General features: G+C 40.6%; 1 protein-coding gene across 7 annotated transcripts in view; it reads left to right on the top strand.

Moving 5' to 3' along the window:
• RIC8B (RIC8 guanine nucleotide exchange factor B) overlaps positions 1-15,807 on the top strand; it is a 103,107-nt gene extending 87,300 nt beyond the window's left edge. The window contains exons 9-13 of one of the 7 annotated variants that reach the window (XR_012380626.1): positions 54-173; positions 3,334-3,417; positions 7,628-7,766; positions 8,450-8,589; positions 14,424-15,807. Coding sequence is in view for 3 of the 7 variants with exons in the window: in XM_025882524.2 (XP_025738309.1) it covers positions 54-173; positions 14,424-14,535 (232 nt within the window). In the remaining 4 variants the exon portion in view is untranslated. Of the gene's footprint in view, positions 1-53; positions 174-3,333; positions 3,418-7,627; positions 7,767-8,412; positions 8,590-14,423 lie in introns of all 7 variants that reach the window. The other 6 variants (XR_003210289.2, XR_003210290.2, XR_012380627.1 and 3 more) reach the window with 6 other exon arrangements.
• Positions 15,808-16,049: the final 242 nt, after the last annotated feature.

Genomic DNA, 16,049 nt, shown 5'->3' with positions numbered 1-16,049 from the left:
TAGAAAGAGCATAATTTTAAAACATACAGCATAACTTTTTTTTCTTTTTGTAGCATTAATCTTATCACTGGTCATTTAGAGGAACCAATGCCAAATCCCATAGATGAAATGACAGAAGAACAAAAAGAATATGAAGCCATGAAACTTGTCAACATGCTTGATAAACTTTCCAGGTATTGTATTCCCATCCATTTTCTGCTTGGTTTCTAAAAATGTTCTATTTCTCTGTCTCTCTTACTGAGAGTTATCATGGAACAGCAACTCTGGAAATCCATGTTAATTGGAACAGGGTGGCCCGGGCAGCAGTAGGTCAGATCTCTCTTGGCTACCATGGTTTTTCTACATGTGCCGCTTCTGGATGTGCATTCTTAAACATTTAAACTCTCAAAGCTAGGACAGTAACTACTAGATCACTGTGATACTTAACCAACTAACCTCCCTGTCTTCAAAAAGATGCTATGAGTTAGGTTCAATGATTTTGCTGCTTCTTGTATTTTTTGTTTTAGTCTGTTTTGGTTTTTGTTCCAAATCATTATGCTTTTTTTTTCCCCCTCGTTTTTGATGTGCAAGTTGGCAATTCTGTCTTTTTGGGTTGCTGCTGTTACCAAGAATTCTAAAATGTCATGCACCCAACAGGAAAAAGTGAAAAGGAATAGCTCAAATTAAGGGTTTTCTGAAAGCAAGTGCTTGTATTAATTAGGGGTTCTAAAGACAGTCTCCCCTTCCCTTCTTGCTTCACACCGCCTTCCCTTCCGGAAATAGCCAGTCTTGAAAATACTTAAGTCAAATATATACTAATCAGCAACTAGTCATCTTGGAGGGGTTACTAGAAAATATTAATTCCTTTCACACTTGCCTGAATTGCTCTATTTTCTAGTCATACATTGAGTCCCTGTCTCCTTTAAGCCATCTTGAGTGAGTGCTTCTGTGTGTTGGGGCAGCTGCCACTTAAAGGTGTATTTCTTCTGAGCATCTCCTTTTTCACAGCAACTATGTAAAGGCTAGTATACCTCAGTCAGGAGAATCCAGGGAAAGCCAGAAAGCCAACCATTATAGGGAAAGGTGGTACAAAGAAACAAGTAGAGGTTAGGGCACAGCAGGAGGCTGACTGACATGAGGAGTATAACAAGTACAGGGAGACACGGCAGAGTCTGAGCTTTTTTCAAATGATGCTGGTAATGTGGTAGTAGTTATATAGAAATAAACAGCTTCATCATCTAGATCACATCCACAAAGCTAGTATGACTAGAATTTAGTGACTTCCAGCTAGTCCTTTTGAATTTCCATCCTTTCACAAAGAGGTTAGAATCTACAGCTAACTATGCTCACAATCTTCAAATGACCTTTGTTTGCAAATGACATTCTCCATACCTTCATAGAGAACTGACATGTTCCTTTACCGAAGGAATTATAGTCAAAGAGAAAATACTGTAGGCAAACCTACAGGAAGCAGAATTACAAGCTCTGAATGAAGATATAAACGTAAGATTTGTGCTTGGCTACTTCTGAAAGGATCTGATGTAGCTATTGAAACAGTGGTGTAAGTATAAAAGTTAGGATGAGAACCAACAGAGTCCATCTAGTAGAAGCTGGAGAGGGAAGTGTTAATAAGGACCTATGTGGAGCATATCAGTGTGTTAGGACAGTAAACAAGTTTCATAAATTTCACTCCAATAATATGAGCCCTTAAAAGAGAACACAGGTGCTGTTCAACTGCCATATAGGCACTTCCCTCCAAACTAGGGAAGTGGGAGATGGGGGAAAGACTGCCTAAAATACTAACAGTATAACCCAGGTACTTGACTTACTGAAAGAGATAAGATCATTTCATAAGGCATCCCTATACAAGGGACAGAAAACGGTGCTAGGTCCTTCTTTTAATCCCAGGGGAATCCACATATTCTAGAAGCTGCCAACAAATAAATACACAAATGTCAAGTTTGAAATATCCAAGCTTCCACTTGATTTAAACTATGCCTCAAAGAAAATGTGTCCTCACCCAGAAACACCCAGCAGATGCCCAACTCAATCTGAAGGTGATACTGATTTTTGCATGTATAAAACAGAGCAAATACGTCTTCTGTTGGCTTTGATGGTACCGATTTTGCCATTAAAATTGAAGCTAAAGGCAACTTTAAAAATAGTCCTAAATCACAGATTTTTTGCATGACGTGTGGTGGGTTTTTTATATTGTCTGCCTTTGTGTGTGTGCTTTCTAACATTTGCTCTCACTAATAATCAATGACAAAACTGTATGGAGATCAGTAGTGGGCATTCCAAAGCAGGAATGCAAAGAATGAAGCCATTCTTTATGCGTCTTACATGTTTGTCTTAAGTTTCTTCTCTCTCTTCACTGTTGATTTTTGGTTTTTGGTTTTTTTGAGGAAGAAGAGATGGCATAGAGCCAGAGTAGACTAAGTTCAGTACAGTTCAGGGAACATTTATTAAGCAGCTACTCTGTGCAAGGCACTGTGCTAGGAAGATGAGGGAGATTCAGAGAATGTGACAGGCTCTGCCTTTGGAAAACTCACATTCTAGTGAAGGAAATGGCTATAATCTAAAATACAAGGTAGATGGAAATAATGACAAAATAAGGTCTATGTTAAACTGTAAACACCCAGGAAAAGGAGCAGTTCATTCTGTCTGGATGAATCAGGGATGATTTCACAGGGAAGATAGCATTTGTGCTGATTTCTTGAAGTTTAAAAGGTATTTAATAGATAAGTGGAGAAATGACCATTCATTCCAAGTAGAGGGGAATCTACTCCTGTCAATAAGATAAACCTTTGGTATTCATATACTGCATCTTTCTTCCAAAAAGCTCAGGTTGTTTTATTATTATTTGATTAATATAATCTGTTATCAGATTTCTAATTGGGGGAATCCCAAAGAATTGCCCTAAACATTTCCAAGCTAATGACGTGATACTCCATTTCAACAGTTTACAGAACACTTCCACATACATTCTCTTTCTAGCTTCATACCAAAGTGAGACTAGGAACTTCATTTTCCAGAACTCAAGACCTTTGCTCTGTCCACTGTGCTACTGTGTCTGTCTGTTAGAGTCAGTGTTTGCCAGAACACTTCCTAATCATCCTCTTCAGCATTGTGCTACTGGTTAGTTCCCTCAACTGTCACTCTGAGGATGTTCTTCATCCCACCAAGTCTTTATTGTGCTAAGAGTGTACTGTAGCTTTGTCTGATTAACTTTTCTTCTCAAAAATGAAATCATTTTCTCCTGGGCCTGAATTGAAAGGCATGTGAGTAAAGGCTAGATTGGAGGTGACGTGGCCAATGAATGGACACTAGACACTTCCTTTTTTCCATCCATAGGAGAGCAGATGTGAAGGACGTGCACCAGGATGGTGGTTAGCAACAGTGGCCCGTGCCAAAGCACTTACCAAAGTGATGACTAAGGTTGGTCATGCCAAGTACTGTTACTGAGCCTGGTGTAGGGTATAGATGTCATCCACTACCAAAACTATAAAACCACCAATACAAAAATTAAAGTTACATTTCCACTTTGCCTCCATGCTGGGCATGGCGACCGCTGCAAGGAGCTCACTACCTTGGCAGCTTTATCGTAGCTATATTTCCAAGGATACCGGAGAGATTCATGCTCAAACATTTTCTTCCCATTGAATACCAACTGACTTAGTAGTATTCCTAGTGAGTGAGTGAGTGTGTGTGTGTGTGTGTGTGTGTGTGTGTGTGTATCAGGATTGTATTTGTGACAGATGTAGGTAAGGGGATTGGCAGTGGACCTGGAGGTCGTAAGAGTTTGAAAATAATCTGAACCCTATAAATCCCATCATGTCTAGCTAGTACAGTGCCTTGTACCCTGTGGTTCCCCAAGTGTGTGATGATGAAATGAGCACACAGCTGATCCCCACATCTGTAGGCCAATTTTTTGCTCTGTAAAATAGCCTACATGGTTTAAGACTTTATACTTTGTCAGTTCCATTTCTTGGCCAGATATGATAAAATTCAGGGCTGGAAAGGAATTCCATAAAGGTACTTTGGCCCATGACTGACTCATTTAAATATTGGGGCACATAATTTCTTTAAAGTGATCATTGTAATATATAGCATAAGCATTAAGGCCTGAGGCATGAGATTAAAAATGTTCAATGAAGCTTTCTATGTGAGAGCAGAGGTGAAAGAGGGGATGAAATTTGCCTCCCTCTCCACCTCCTCTTTCCTTCTTTGAATTGGAAAAAAATAAGCCCCCACAACTTAAGTGGGAGATTAGAATGGGGGCTGTGTGGTTGAGCAGCTCCAGTGCGGCTAATACAATTGCGTTCGCCTTAGCTACCGCACACAGCTCACGTATAATAACGCAGCCTCCTCCAGAAGGAGGGAGAGAGGATTGATTGGCTTAAGCTTAAACTAACCAAAGGAAATAATATTTCAAGTTTCATTTTGTTTTGACTTTTCTAATCCCCTTTATTTCCTTAATTGGAACCAGGCACTGATTAATCTTCTACTGCCATCCCTCCCTGTCCCACCACCCCACCCCAGTCACATTTAACAAGGTACATTGCCATTTTGCTTATACATTCTATCAGAATCTAAAATTTACATTTAATTATTTTCCCATTTCTTCCTTATCTATTATATATATATATATTTGCCAGCCATTGTGCAGTATTTGGGACATGGCTTTCTTAATAAATGCAGGTTCCAAATATGGGAATAGTTCCCTTTAACCCAGAGATTATTTTTAGACTTACTAAAGCTGGGATGGGCTGACTGAGAATATGTAATTTTTTTCCCTATGAATAAGTTACTCTGCTTACAAAAATATCAACAGCTGTGATCACACCCACCTTTATGATAAGTTAGTCGAGAACATGTTTTTCAGATATGTTTCAGAAGCATCCAATTTTTAAAGCATTGTGAGATCTATTGTAGGTACAAAAGTGTAAAGATCTTAATTGTTTATATCAGAAAATCTTTTAGATCTGTGCCGTCCAATACAGTAACCACAAGCCATATAGGACTACTGAGCACTTGAAATGCGGTTAGTCTGAATTGGGATGTCCTATAAGGGTTAAATACTCAGGCTTTCAGAAACTCAGTATAAAAAGAGAAATATAAAATATCTCAATTATTTAATATGGATTTTATATTGAAATAATATTTTTAATATACTGGGCTAGCAAAATATATGAAAATCAATTTTACCTATCTTTTTCAATGTGGCTACTAGAGCAGTTAATATTACACCTATGGCTTGCATTTGTAGCTTACATTATATTTACATGTGGCAGCACTATTCTACATCGTTAAAATACACTGTAAGGTTGCCCGGAAGTTCAATTAAGGGAACTTGGATCTGGTTAAACTAATATACCCTTAAATATCAAGGGAGGATTAATTTGAGAAACTTGATATTGTGTATCTTTAGGTTATAGAGGGCCCTTCCACTGGCTAGACACCTCTAAGTAGGATGTCATGTGACCTTTGTATTGCCTGTTGGTAGTCACTGCTCTTTAACCTCAGTAGTAGGAATGACTACTTTGAGCTCTTAGTTTAAGCACTAGCTGAAATGGCTTCTGTTAGAGAAACATCAAGTAAGAAAAATGTCCCCTGTTTGTGCTCTTAGTTACCCTCCTTCAACTTTTAAGTCTTTCTAATTGGGGAAAGCATGTAAGAACTTCTATTTCTCCTGCTTTATTCAACAGTGTCAGTTGGCATGCTGATCTCTTATTAATATTTATTTTGCTAATTTGGACAACAGGATAGAAAAATTCTGTAGAAAATTTACCAAGAAATAAGAATACTTTCACTTTAGTTTTAGGATAAAACTAAATTTGATTCTTTAGCACTGTCCCTAACCTCTTTCTACATATTTTTTTAACCATGCTGTTTAATGTGAGGTAGGTAACAAATTTTTAGAAGCTTTGCATGTGATCTTCTAACAGAAACAAGGATAAAAGACTAATATTTATATAGTGCTTTCAAGTTTAAAAAGCGCTTCCATATATATATATATGATCTCTAATGATCGGTGAAGCAGCCCTCTGAATTAGATAGGGCAAGGAGTGTTTCACTGAAGAATAAATGGGACCAATCATTAAGTGACTGACCCAAGATCAGGCACCTGGTTAATGACATAGTCAGGACTCAGTTCTCAGTTGTAAGACTCCAGATCTTACGTTATTTTGAAAAATGACCAACAGCTCTCAAAAATGTGTCAGTCTGATTTTAAAAAAGATGTTCTAAATTTTAAGAAAATGCAAAGCACAAAGACAGACAGTAAGCATATTTACCTGAAAAGAGAATTAAGATTTGGAAGACATGCACTCCTGCTTTTTCATTCCATAGTTGAGGTCTTCTCAAAGATCAGGTGAGGTGCTAAAATAAATAGTTTATATCAAACACACACACACTTGTTTCATTACAGACCCAGTAAAATTGCTATGACTCTGTGTTAATATGAGTTATTTTAATTATTTTAAAAAGAGAATGATTACAGGTCTTCTAACAAATTCTTATATTTAATGCAATCATATTAAGAAAATCTAACTTTAAAAAGACTTCCCAGTGGGACTATTTAGGCAACTGCCAATTACCTTTATAAAGTAGAAAGTAGTCCAAAGTAGTGGACAATATGCCATATCCATTTGTCATGGAAATATTTTTATGCTACATATTTAGCTTCCTAATTGTACCCAGTCCCAAAGCACAATGGTGAGGTCTGAGGGAAGATCTCAGAATTGTTTTGAAAGAGGCAGCCTGAAGACCTCAAATTTCCTATGGAAAAGCCACCATACCCCTCCAAATGTACTGGGTTAGTGGCTTAGTGAAATCAGTGTACCCAGTCAGCACTAGGAAGCCATTAGATGGGAAATCACGAAAGATGAAGGATCAGGGTCCAAGCCCAAAGGACATTCTTGCCTAGCATGTAACCGAACATGTTAAGCAATGGCCAAAGTTACAATATTTTTCTATGAGAAAAAGGGGTTATAAACACTTGTAAGATATCAACAAATTATTAGGTAGTCCACTGTACTTCGGTGGATTATGGACTATTCCAGTGATGCTGAAATCTTGAAATAAGATGCACTCTAAGACTTGGAATTAGAGCAGATTACAGAGCTGCTTTCTCCGGGCTAGCACAGGCTCCATTCTAGCAGGCGTTTTTGGAAAAGCTCTGTGTTTATTAAAAATGTTTTATTTATTTACCAGTTTCTCATCCTATCTTTCAAATGTGAAGAGGAGTTAAATATGAAATGGCTAATTTAAAATGTGAGGGTTCTTTTTTTCCAAGCCAACCTTACATTAAGAGCAGGAATCCCTGTGCCACAGAAATGGTTCCCAATTATCCCGTCTTGGGTTTTGTTATACATTGTACAGAAGTCAACAAAACAACTATGTAACAGAACCTGCCTAAATAGCAGCCGCCCTCATTAGAAACAGAGAATTAATCAGGGGCGATTGAAGGAAGCAATGCCTCACAGGTTTCCCCCTTTCTTCTTTTCTAATCATAGAACAAAATATATTACATAAAAGGATCGGAACTATTATGCAGTACTCAATTAGAGGGAGGTGAATAGGTCTCTAACATGCTGTTTTATCAAAAGAGCAGACTGGTGTTTGCATGACTGTTGTTTCATTACAGACCCTGTCATTAATTCCATGTGTCAATACTGCCCTGTAGTACACAGAGCAGACAAGAAAGAAGAGCCCTTGAAAACAAGGGAATGATTTTTGAGTCGTTATCAAGCTAAGTGGCAAGCGGGAAGCTGAAACTCGTATAGGTAAATTCGAAGGGACTCTTGGGAGATCTGCAAGTGGGAAACAAGAATGCATTTTACCAACTGCTTAATTATGTCCTGTTTTTCAAAAAGTACACTTGAATTGAATGCTTTGTTTGTATTGCACAAAAACATGTGCTGTGGGCAAGAGTATTCTCTTGCTTCCAGGTCAAGTAAGGTGTTTTATACACATATACATCTGGCCTATTCTATAATGTGCGATTGGGTATGTTAGTATCTGAGCCCCAATATTGCACTGTCATTTCTGGGGGAAAGACTTACATAGGAACCAGAAGCCCTAAGAAATGGAACCTTCTCTAAGGTTCTGAGAAATTGTATAAGCCCAGGCATCCCAGAGGACCACCCTTACAGGGAAATGGTGGCTCAGGAAAATGTTAAAATATATCTGGGGGAAGAAAAAAAAATTTTAAATATGGTATAAATCCCATAATCTCCCACCCCACCCCCCAAATCTTTAAGAAAGTATTTTTTGGTTTCCATTAGCAGTCCCAAGGGTTAGGCTGGGGCAAAATAGGGTTTCCTTTCTTGGACGTGCTTTATCTATGTCCTCATGCCTGGCCAAGCCCTTATAGATTATGGTTCCTTATCGTTTAGTAAGATCAAATTTCTAAATGATGTTTCGTTCCAGTTGAACATTCTTGGAGGCTTATCTCTTCCCTGGCCAGATGCCTGATCAGATGAGAAGCCCGCCATGATACTGTCACAGTGCCTAGAATGGGCTCTTTATCCAGTAGACATCACTGTACTTTTTGATGATAACGAGGGCAGTCTTAACTTGTGTTAAGGCCTGTGTATAGCATTAAAGGTAAGTATGAAGGAGTTGTTGCTATGTGAATATCTTAATCCTGATGCACATTTCAATATACAGTATCTCCGTTTAACCATGATGTACATATTATCTGACACCTAGCCATCCTTTTTAGATGTGACCTTCATATATTTAGGGCCAGTAACTCTTCATGAAATGGCCTGCTTAGTGAGGGCCATGATTGAATTTAGATCCTTCCTTTGTAACACTTGCCATTGCTTTGATTTACTTTTGTAATCATTCTAATCATCTGCCAGTAGTTTTGCAGAAAGGATTTCCAGTCTTGGTGTCGGTCAGTTACAGGTAGGATGCTATGTTTGACTCTTAGGCTTAGAATATATATCTTGATTAGAAACAAAGGCTTAGCAGTATTGAGTTTTAGTGTCTTAAAAACCTAGCAGCTTTTTAAATAGAACAAAATTACTTAGTAGCCTAATATTTAGACTCTTAGAATAGAATCTTGGGGATCATCTTGTCCAACCCCTTCATTTTATAGATGGGTAGACTCAAGCCCTGAGAAGGAAATGACTTGCCCAAGGACACCCAGCAAGTTAGAGGAAGATCTGAGACTAGAATCTAGACCTCCCGATGCCCCAATGTGTAAGAAGCTGAGTCTACACCAGTTAGTGGTTGGGAATTCCAGACTGTGTGGTACAAAGGGGGCCTGACTTCTGCTGCACTGTCAGAATGTCTAATGACATTGACTCATCGGGGAAATAATAACTAAAATAATATAAGGATTCTTGACAAATGGTTCTCTACCATTCTCCATTTATGCCATGACCCATGTATTATAGCCTCTTAATAAGCATTTATTGAGCACTTACTGTGTGTCCCCAGCCTATACTAGATACTGCAGATCACAGTTAGATAAGACATGGACTCTGTCCTCAAGTTGCTCACAGTCTAGCAGAGAACAAGAAATCCTTGGAAAGTATTATGCAGAATTTCCTGTAGAAGGCTAATATCTTTCCTAACTTTGTAGATCTTGATGATGAAAATGAATTTTCTACCCAAAGATCTAGCTTTTCTCTTGATCATGGTTTATTTGTTAGGAGTCCCATAAAACACTATACTTTCCCTTTCTGTGAAAGTACAAGATAACATCAACTGCAACTCAGTTTAGTCCATAAACACTTACACAGGATCTGCTGTTGGCAAGGCGCTGTGCTAGACACATAGGAGTATGAAAATTGAATACTTATAGCATAGAACATTTTCTTTTTCATGTCAGGACAATACTGTTTCATAGCTTTCAAACTTTGTAATGAGAGTTATTTTTAATAAATACTTAGATGAAATAGAAGACAAAAATACCTCTGTAACTATAGTCCAGACTTGCCAGCCTAGGATTTCAAAGTCTCCATTCAGATCCTCTTTTGTACCCCAGATCTGTTTTGAGCTTTCTTTTTCCTTTACCTCAGCCAAACCAGCCTGCTTGCCAATCTCTGCACACAACTAACTCTTGCTTCTGCGCCTTTGCTTGACTAATTCTTCTGCTCCTAGGATGCCTTTCTCCCCATGAATCCATGTCCGTCCCTGCCATCACAGTCTGGCCCTGAGTCCGTCTCCTGCAAGGAGCCTGTGATCAGCATCCCCACCTCCTCCTGTGTCCCTCCCACATGTACCTAACCCAGATGATGGTGGAATAACCTTTCTGTGGTATTCGTTAATGCTTCCCATTCTCCGTCCACATCTTTCTGATCTAGATATCTAGATATAACATCTTATTAAATAAAACAGTGTAGTATAACCAGGTCATTCATCAGACCTTTTAGGAGTGAGTCTTTATATCAAAGATTTCATTTGGGTATTTGTGGGCTGTTAGTTGCATGATAGAGAGGAAGATTAAAAACGTTGGGATGGGAATGTGACGAGTAAGGCTGGAGTCCAGCAGAAAAAATAGTCACATAGCTGTGAGAGATCCTCTCTCCTTCCACTCCCAAACAGGACAAGAAGTTCCTTTAAATATGTTTTAATTACAGTAAGAGTATATTGATGAACTGTCAAGCTAGGGAAAGCAGGGCTTTGCCTGTTAATCATCTCAAGCTTGTTGATCTGCTGTTCTGTAATTCTTTTAATATTGTTTAATGTGTGTGTGTTTTATCTTCTGAACTGACTAAAAGCTTCTTGAGGACAGGGACCATGTCTTTTGCTTCTGCATATTCATCCCCCCCCCCCCACTTACTCCCAGAGTGCCCTACCCAGCTTGGGGAAGCCTCCCATAAGCACATAAAGACAGGAAATGCAACTTGCGGTTCCACCTACATTCCAACCATTATACTACAGTTTATATGTATAGTGACCTTTTGCCTTAGTGACAACTCAGTGAGGTGGGTATTTCTATCCCAATTCTATAGATAAGGAAATTGAAGTTCAAAGAGTTCCAGGTTTTGCTGTTAGTGACTGGTGGACCCAGGATTAGAACCTAGATCTGTCCGACTCCAAAACCTGTGTGTGCTTTTCACTGTAACTAATATTTAGGACTTGTTTGCAGTTCATAGAACCCCATGATCTACATCGTTGTTATTGCCACCACCACTGGTTCTCTTCTGGTTACTCCTCACATCATCACTAGGAATTAGGTAGAACTATATTAGCGTTATCCCCAATTCACAGACAGGGAAACTGAGACTCAGACTTGCCCAAGATCACACAACTGGTAAGTGAATAGCCAAGGCTCCAAACAGACTTCCTAACTCCAGATGTTTTTGTACACTGTATCACATTGCTATCTTAATTCATTTGCACAAATTCATAATTATGTGGCCAGTTAGCACTGACACCTCTCCTACAGAGGTGCCCGTAAGTCTAGGCATCCTGTGGAGCCCTAAGAGGGTGATACAAAGGACCCAAAAAATAAATGCTTGAGAAGAATAGTTCACAGGTGAGAATTAAAATATGGGCCCCTTTATCCCATAGACAAGTTCCTGTAATTTGGCCATGAGACTTCTGTAATGTTCTTAATTATTTCCATCATGAAATTGGAGTCGGGATGAAACCAATGGACTTGATTTGAAAATATTCCCCCTAGATTTGGAGAAGGTGGTAGCTACTTTGTACAGCTGGTAGCTAGCCCAGCATCATCCTGTTGTCACAGAAGTGGAGTCATGTTGGTAGTGGGGCGGGGCAGGGGCCTGTCCACGCAGCGTCTCATCGCCATCTCCATAGAATTCCTCTGGTCCCATCCAGGGTTCTGCTTCTATCTACCCCGACCCTTCGCTGCCTACCCCATCTTACTGTACCCTCTTCCACAGGCCCCTTTAGACCTTTCAACTTTCTTGTCCCTCAGTGTTTTATTCCTAGCAGGTTAGCCCCTTGTCCTTTTACGTCATTAGTAAGTAGTGTCCAGTATCACAAAATCCTTTAGCACAAGCAGTTGGAACAAGGCAACTGTGTTGTAAAAATGTAGGTATGGGGTATATATCAGTGCTAGAGGGAAGTTTTCATGGAAACAGGTTGTTTCTAGCTTTCACCTAAACATTTCTACCTGGCTGTCATGCAAGGGCCTCAAGCTCTTCATGTCCTGAGAGATGTCAGCATCTCCCCACCAAAATCTACTTCATCTGCTGTGTTCTTGCTCCAGTGAATTGTATCACCATCCTCTTGGTCATCTGAGCCAGAGGCCACAGGGACATTCTGCCCCTCCCCCAGTCTCTCCTTCAGCAGCCCTCTCCCCTTCCAGCGGGTCACAGCCCAAGTCCAGTATCCTGTCTCCTGTCACACACACTGTACCATGACATTCTAATGACTGGTCTGTCTGCCACCATGTTCTCCCTGGTCCAGTGCGCCTTCCCCATTGCTGCCAGAGCACTGCCTTATAAAACAGATGTGACATCGCTTACAGAGCAAAACCCAGACTTACCCGCTAGACCCCAAACTACCCTTGAGTCTTACCTCCTGCCATTCCTTCATTGAACCTCACCCCTCTGCAAACACTGGGCCCTTTCACAGCTTCCTGGGAGCACAGAGAAAGAAATGGACACAGTCCAAAAAGGGATACAAAACACACAAGTAGATGGGACCATACAGAGCCCGTTGGTCTCCTTTGCCTCAGATGCTCTGTGCCTTCTTTGCTCGGCCTTGGATACCTTATTTGTGATGCCACCCTACCTTCCCCAGGCAGTTCGGTCTGTGCTTCATGTCTGGAGCTGCCAGTTCTTTGTTCGTGATTCTGGGATAGCATTTACCCCATTATGTTTGGAGTTATTTTTCATATATGTTTCACCTGCTCCTTGAGGACTGTTGTGCCCACTCTTCCTTTCCCTGCCTCGTGTATGGCCTAGCTTCTGGCATGGAGGAGTTGAACAGACATTGAACAGCTGAATGCAGTGTGCTCCTGCAGTGCAGTTAGAGCAGTTAATCCAGAGGTGGTACACCACCAAGAGTGCTAGCATGGGATGCAGGAGACCTGTGTCCCAGGTCCAGCTTGCCACTAGGTGTGTGACCTTGGGTAAGTCACTCAGTCTCATTTAGTAAACAAGGGGGTTGGACTATATGATCTCTGAGGCCCCTTCAAGTTCTATGATTCTGACCCCATTTCTTGGACCAGGAACCACATCTCCTCCTTTATAACTCAGGAGCCTCAACATAGCCAGGCAGCCATCCCATTACTCAAATAGTCCTCTGGTGCTAGCCAGAGCTGCTCGATTCGGCTCCTGCTGGCTGAGCCAGGGACCACTGAGCTGTTCTAACCCCTCCCCAGGAGTTTCACTGCGCCTCTCACACATCACACTGCTGTGTGGCCGGCCCCCCCCAGGAGGGAGCCCTTCTCTGTGCTGCCCTCCGGGACAACAGCAAGGAGGCAGAGGGAGAGCGGTTTTAGTGTCCCCTCCGCTCCAGATCCCACCAGCATTACAGCTGCTGCCGTGGGGCTTCCTGGTTATAGACATGTTCTCAGTGGGTGATGCCCATTTCCTTGAGAAATAAATTTTAAGCAGCTCATGTGCCTCTTTGAGGCTACTCTTAAAGTACACTGCTGACATTCTGGGGGTGGGAAGAGGACTAGAGTTAGCAACTCAACAGGTACATTTGCCATAATCTCCATGTAATAAATAAGAGCCTATGAAAAGATTAAATAAATCTTTCCTAATGCTTTTTGATTGACTTAATCAATAATTAATCATCTTTAGATGAGGCTGTAACTTGTGGAGTAGATATAATTGGATTAGCTGAAAAGAGGCAGTTGGGGAGCTTTGAAGAGATTAAAATGGCTGTCAATCCCATAATTAAACTGCCACAAACAAAAGCAATGGTGTTTAAAAAAGAAAGAAAAAAAGGAAAGAGAGAGAGAAGGAAATAAAAGGGAGGGAGAAAGTTGGGGAAGTCCCCAGTTGACTTGGATTGACTCGAGAAGTACTTATGTATCGCTAGAGGTTGGAGAGGCAAAATCAAATCTGACATTTATTCCACTGAACGAAATCCATACGTATCAAATCAGGCACTTGATTGTATGCCTGGCCCACTGGGACCCGTGAAATTTTGGCAGCTTCAACTTCACTAAAACAACGAATCCACAAAAGGAAAAAAAGTTAATTATTAAAAACAGAAGAGACCTGCTCCTTGTCCTGAGCCCATTTAGACCTTGACTTTTCATACTTTTAATTGGCTTAGTAGGTTTGGCCTGTGTGAATGGAGTCTTTTATCTCCCTCTTTTTCTTTCCATGCCCCTTTCATCTTTCCTGTTACAAACACACAGAGAGCTTGAGGAAAAATACTTTGGTTTTTAAAGACTTTTCTTTTTAAAAGGATGTGGATTTGGGCGGGGGGAGGGGTGTGTGTGTGATGCTGGTGAATACTTTTTTTTTTCTCTCTTTTATCTCTTTTTCCAGAGAGGAGTTGCTTAAACCAATGGGACTAAAACCTGATGGGACAATAACGCCTTTGGAGGAAGCACTCAACCAGTACTCTGTCATCGAAGAGACCAGCTCTGACACAGACTAAAAGCGTCACCTGCCCAACTCTCAATATTGCTTTTATCAGCATCTTTTCTCTGTAGCTCCAGGGGAGTCTTTTCTCTAAAACATTTATGCCCTTGCTTTGGCTAGAAACACATTAACTGGTTTACTCGTTGAGAATCCAGCATATTTAAGAGGTGATCCTGTGTTTTCACGATACCGAGGCGTTCGTACAGAGCTGCAGTTAGATGGAGTGGCAGGGGCTAACCACAGAAGAAGAGGAATTCCATTTCATCGGGATGGAACTGAAGGACTTCATCCTATAAAGCAGCCCTGGTTGAATCTGGCCGTTCTGTTTGCCAAGGTTCTTAGAAGATGTAGTCGTGGCCTTCCTCTCTCGCCTGTGAAAGCTGCCCCTTCTGAATCTCTCCAGCAGACGGAGCCACATGAGAAGCAGAATGAGCCGCTAAATAAGGGCTGAGGCAAGTGACTTGTTAGATCAGGACTGACTACATGGAAGCCAAGCAGCTGCTCCATAAACCTAGTCCCACTCTTCAATTTTGTACAAATATGTGGAAATGCACAAACACGCACACACACAGCCCCAGACTTGCAAACTGATTACATTCTAAAAAGTTTGTAGGTCCCTTATCGAGAACTTCAGAATACATTTCTCCCTCTAAAGGGTTATAAATGATGGTTTAGTTCTGAGGCAGCTACAGATGCCTATTTATTCTCTTACGTACCTTAACACTAGTACCATAGAACTGAACCCCCATCTGTATCATTGCATGGGAGCATGCATTCTGAGGTCTGACTCGGGGTGCCAGGAACACACGTCCTCCGACCCAGCAGAGAGGATGGGGACTCCCGGAGTGCTGGGAGTTCTCTCGTGGCCTCTGCTGGGGGTGGAGGGGGTTAGCAGCACCCATTTGTACATACAGGTCATTCATAGGTCACAGGTTGTACATTGGGACTGTGTGTGCGCTTGTGTGTGTGTTTGACCTTTCTACCATATGTGATCAGTTTAATGGTAACTTTTATTTATTTAAAAAAAAAAAGAAACACAAATAGTTACTGTTAAACTGATTAAGGCTGTTTATTTTTACTTTTAGAATTGGTCATATGAAGAAGTAGAATATGGATCCTGCAATAGACAGTGGGCCTAGTTAATCAGTGGCTAAAGCTGAAAGGGGTTGGTTCCCTTGTATATATGTATGTACATGTACATACATGCGTACATATATACACATAGATAATGTGCTTAACCACTGCCTTTTAAAACTTTAAATTAAATAAAACATTGGGGTTGATTCAATTTAGCCATCTGTGTGTGTTTCTTTACAGATACATGGGGCAAACAATAGTTCAGAGTTTATGCTTTTTTAAAGTGTTTTCACATCCTTTATCTCACTTACCATAATACCCCTTCTAAGGATAGGTAAAGTAACATGGAGTATTGGTGGAAAATGTCATTTACCCAGAGATCCCTTCTCTGACAAAACAACAGTAAAAGGATGTAGTTTTTAAAGGCCTTTGAGCTGCCAAAGAAGTCACTAG

This window comes from Callorhinus ursinus, unplaced genomic scaffold (genome assembly GCF_003265705.2).
Source record: "Callorhinus ursinus isolate GAN/ISIS: 27379988/994484 unplaced genomic scaffold, GSC_fseal_2.0 scaffold14, whole genome shotgun sequence".
NCBI lineage: Eukaryota > Metazoa > Chordata > Mammalia > Carnivora > Otariidae > Callorhinus > Callorhinus ursinus.
Note: the sequence above shows the minus strand (reverse complement) of the source record. Positions and strands in the feature narration are given on the sequence as shown.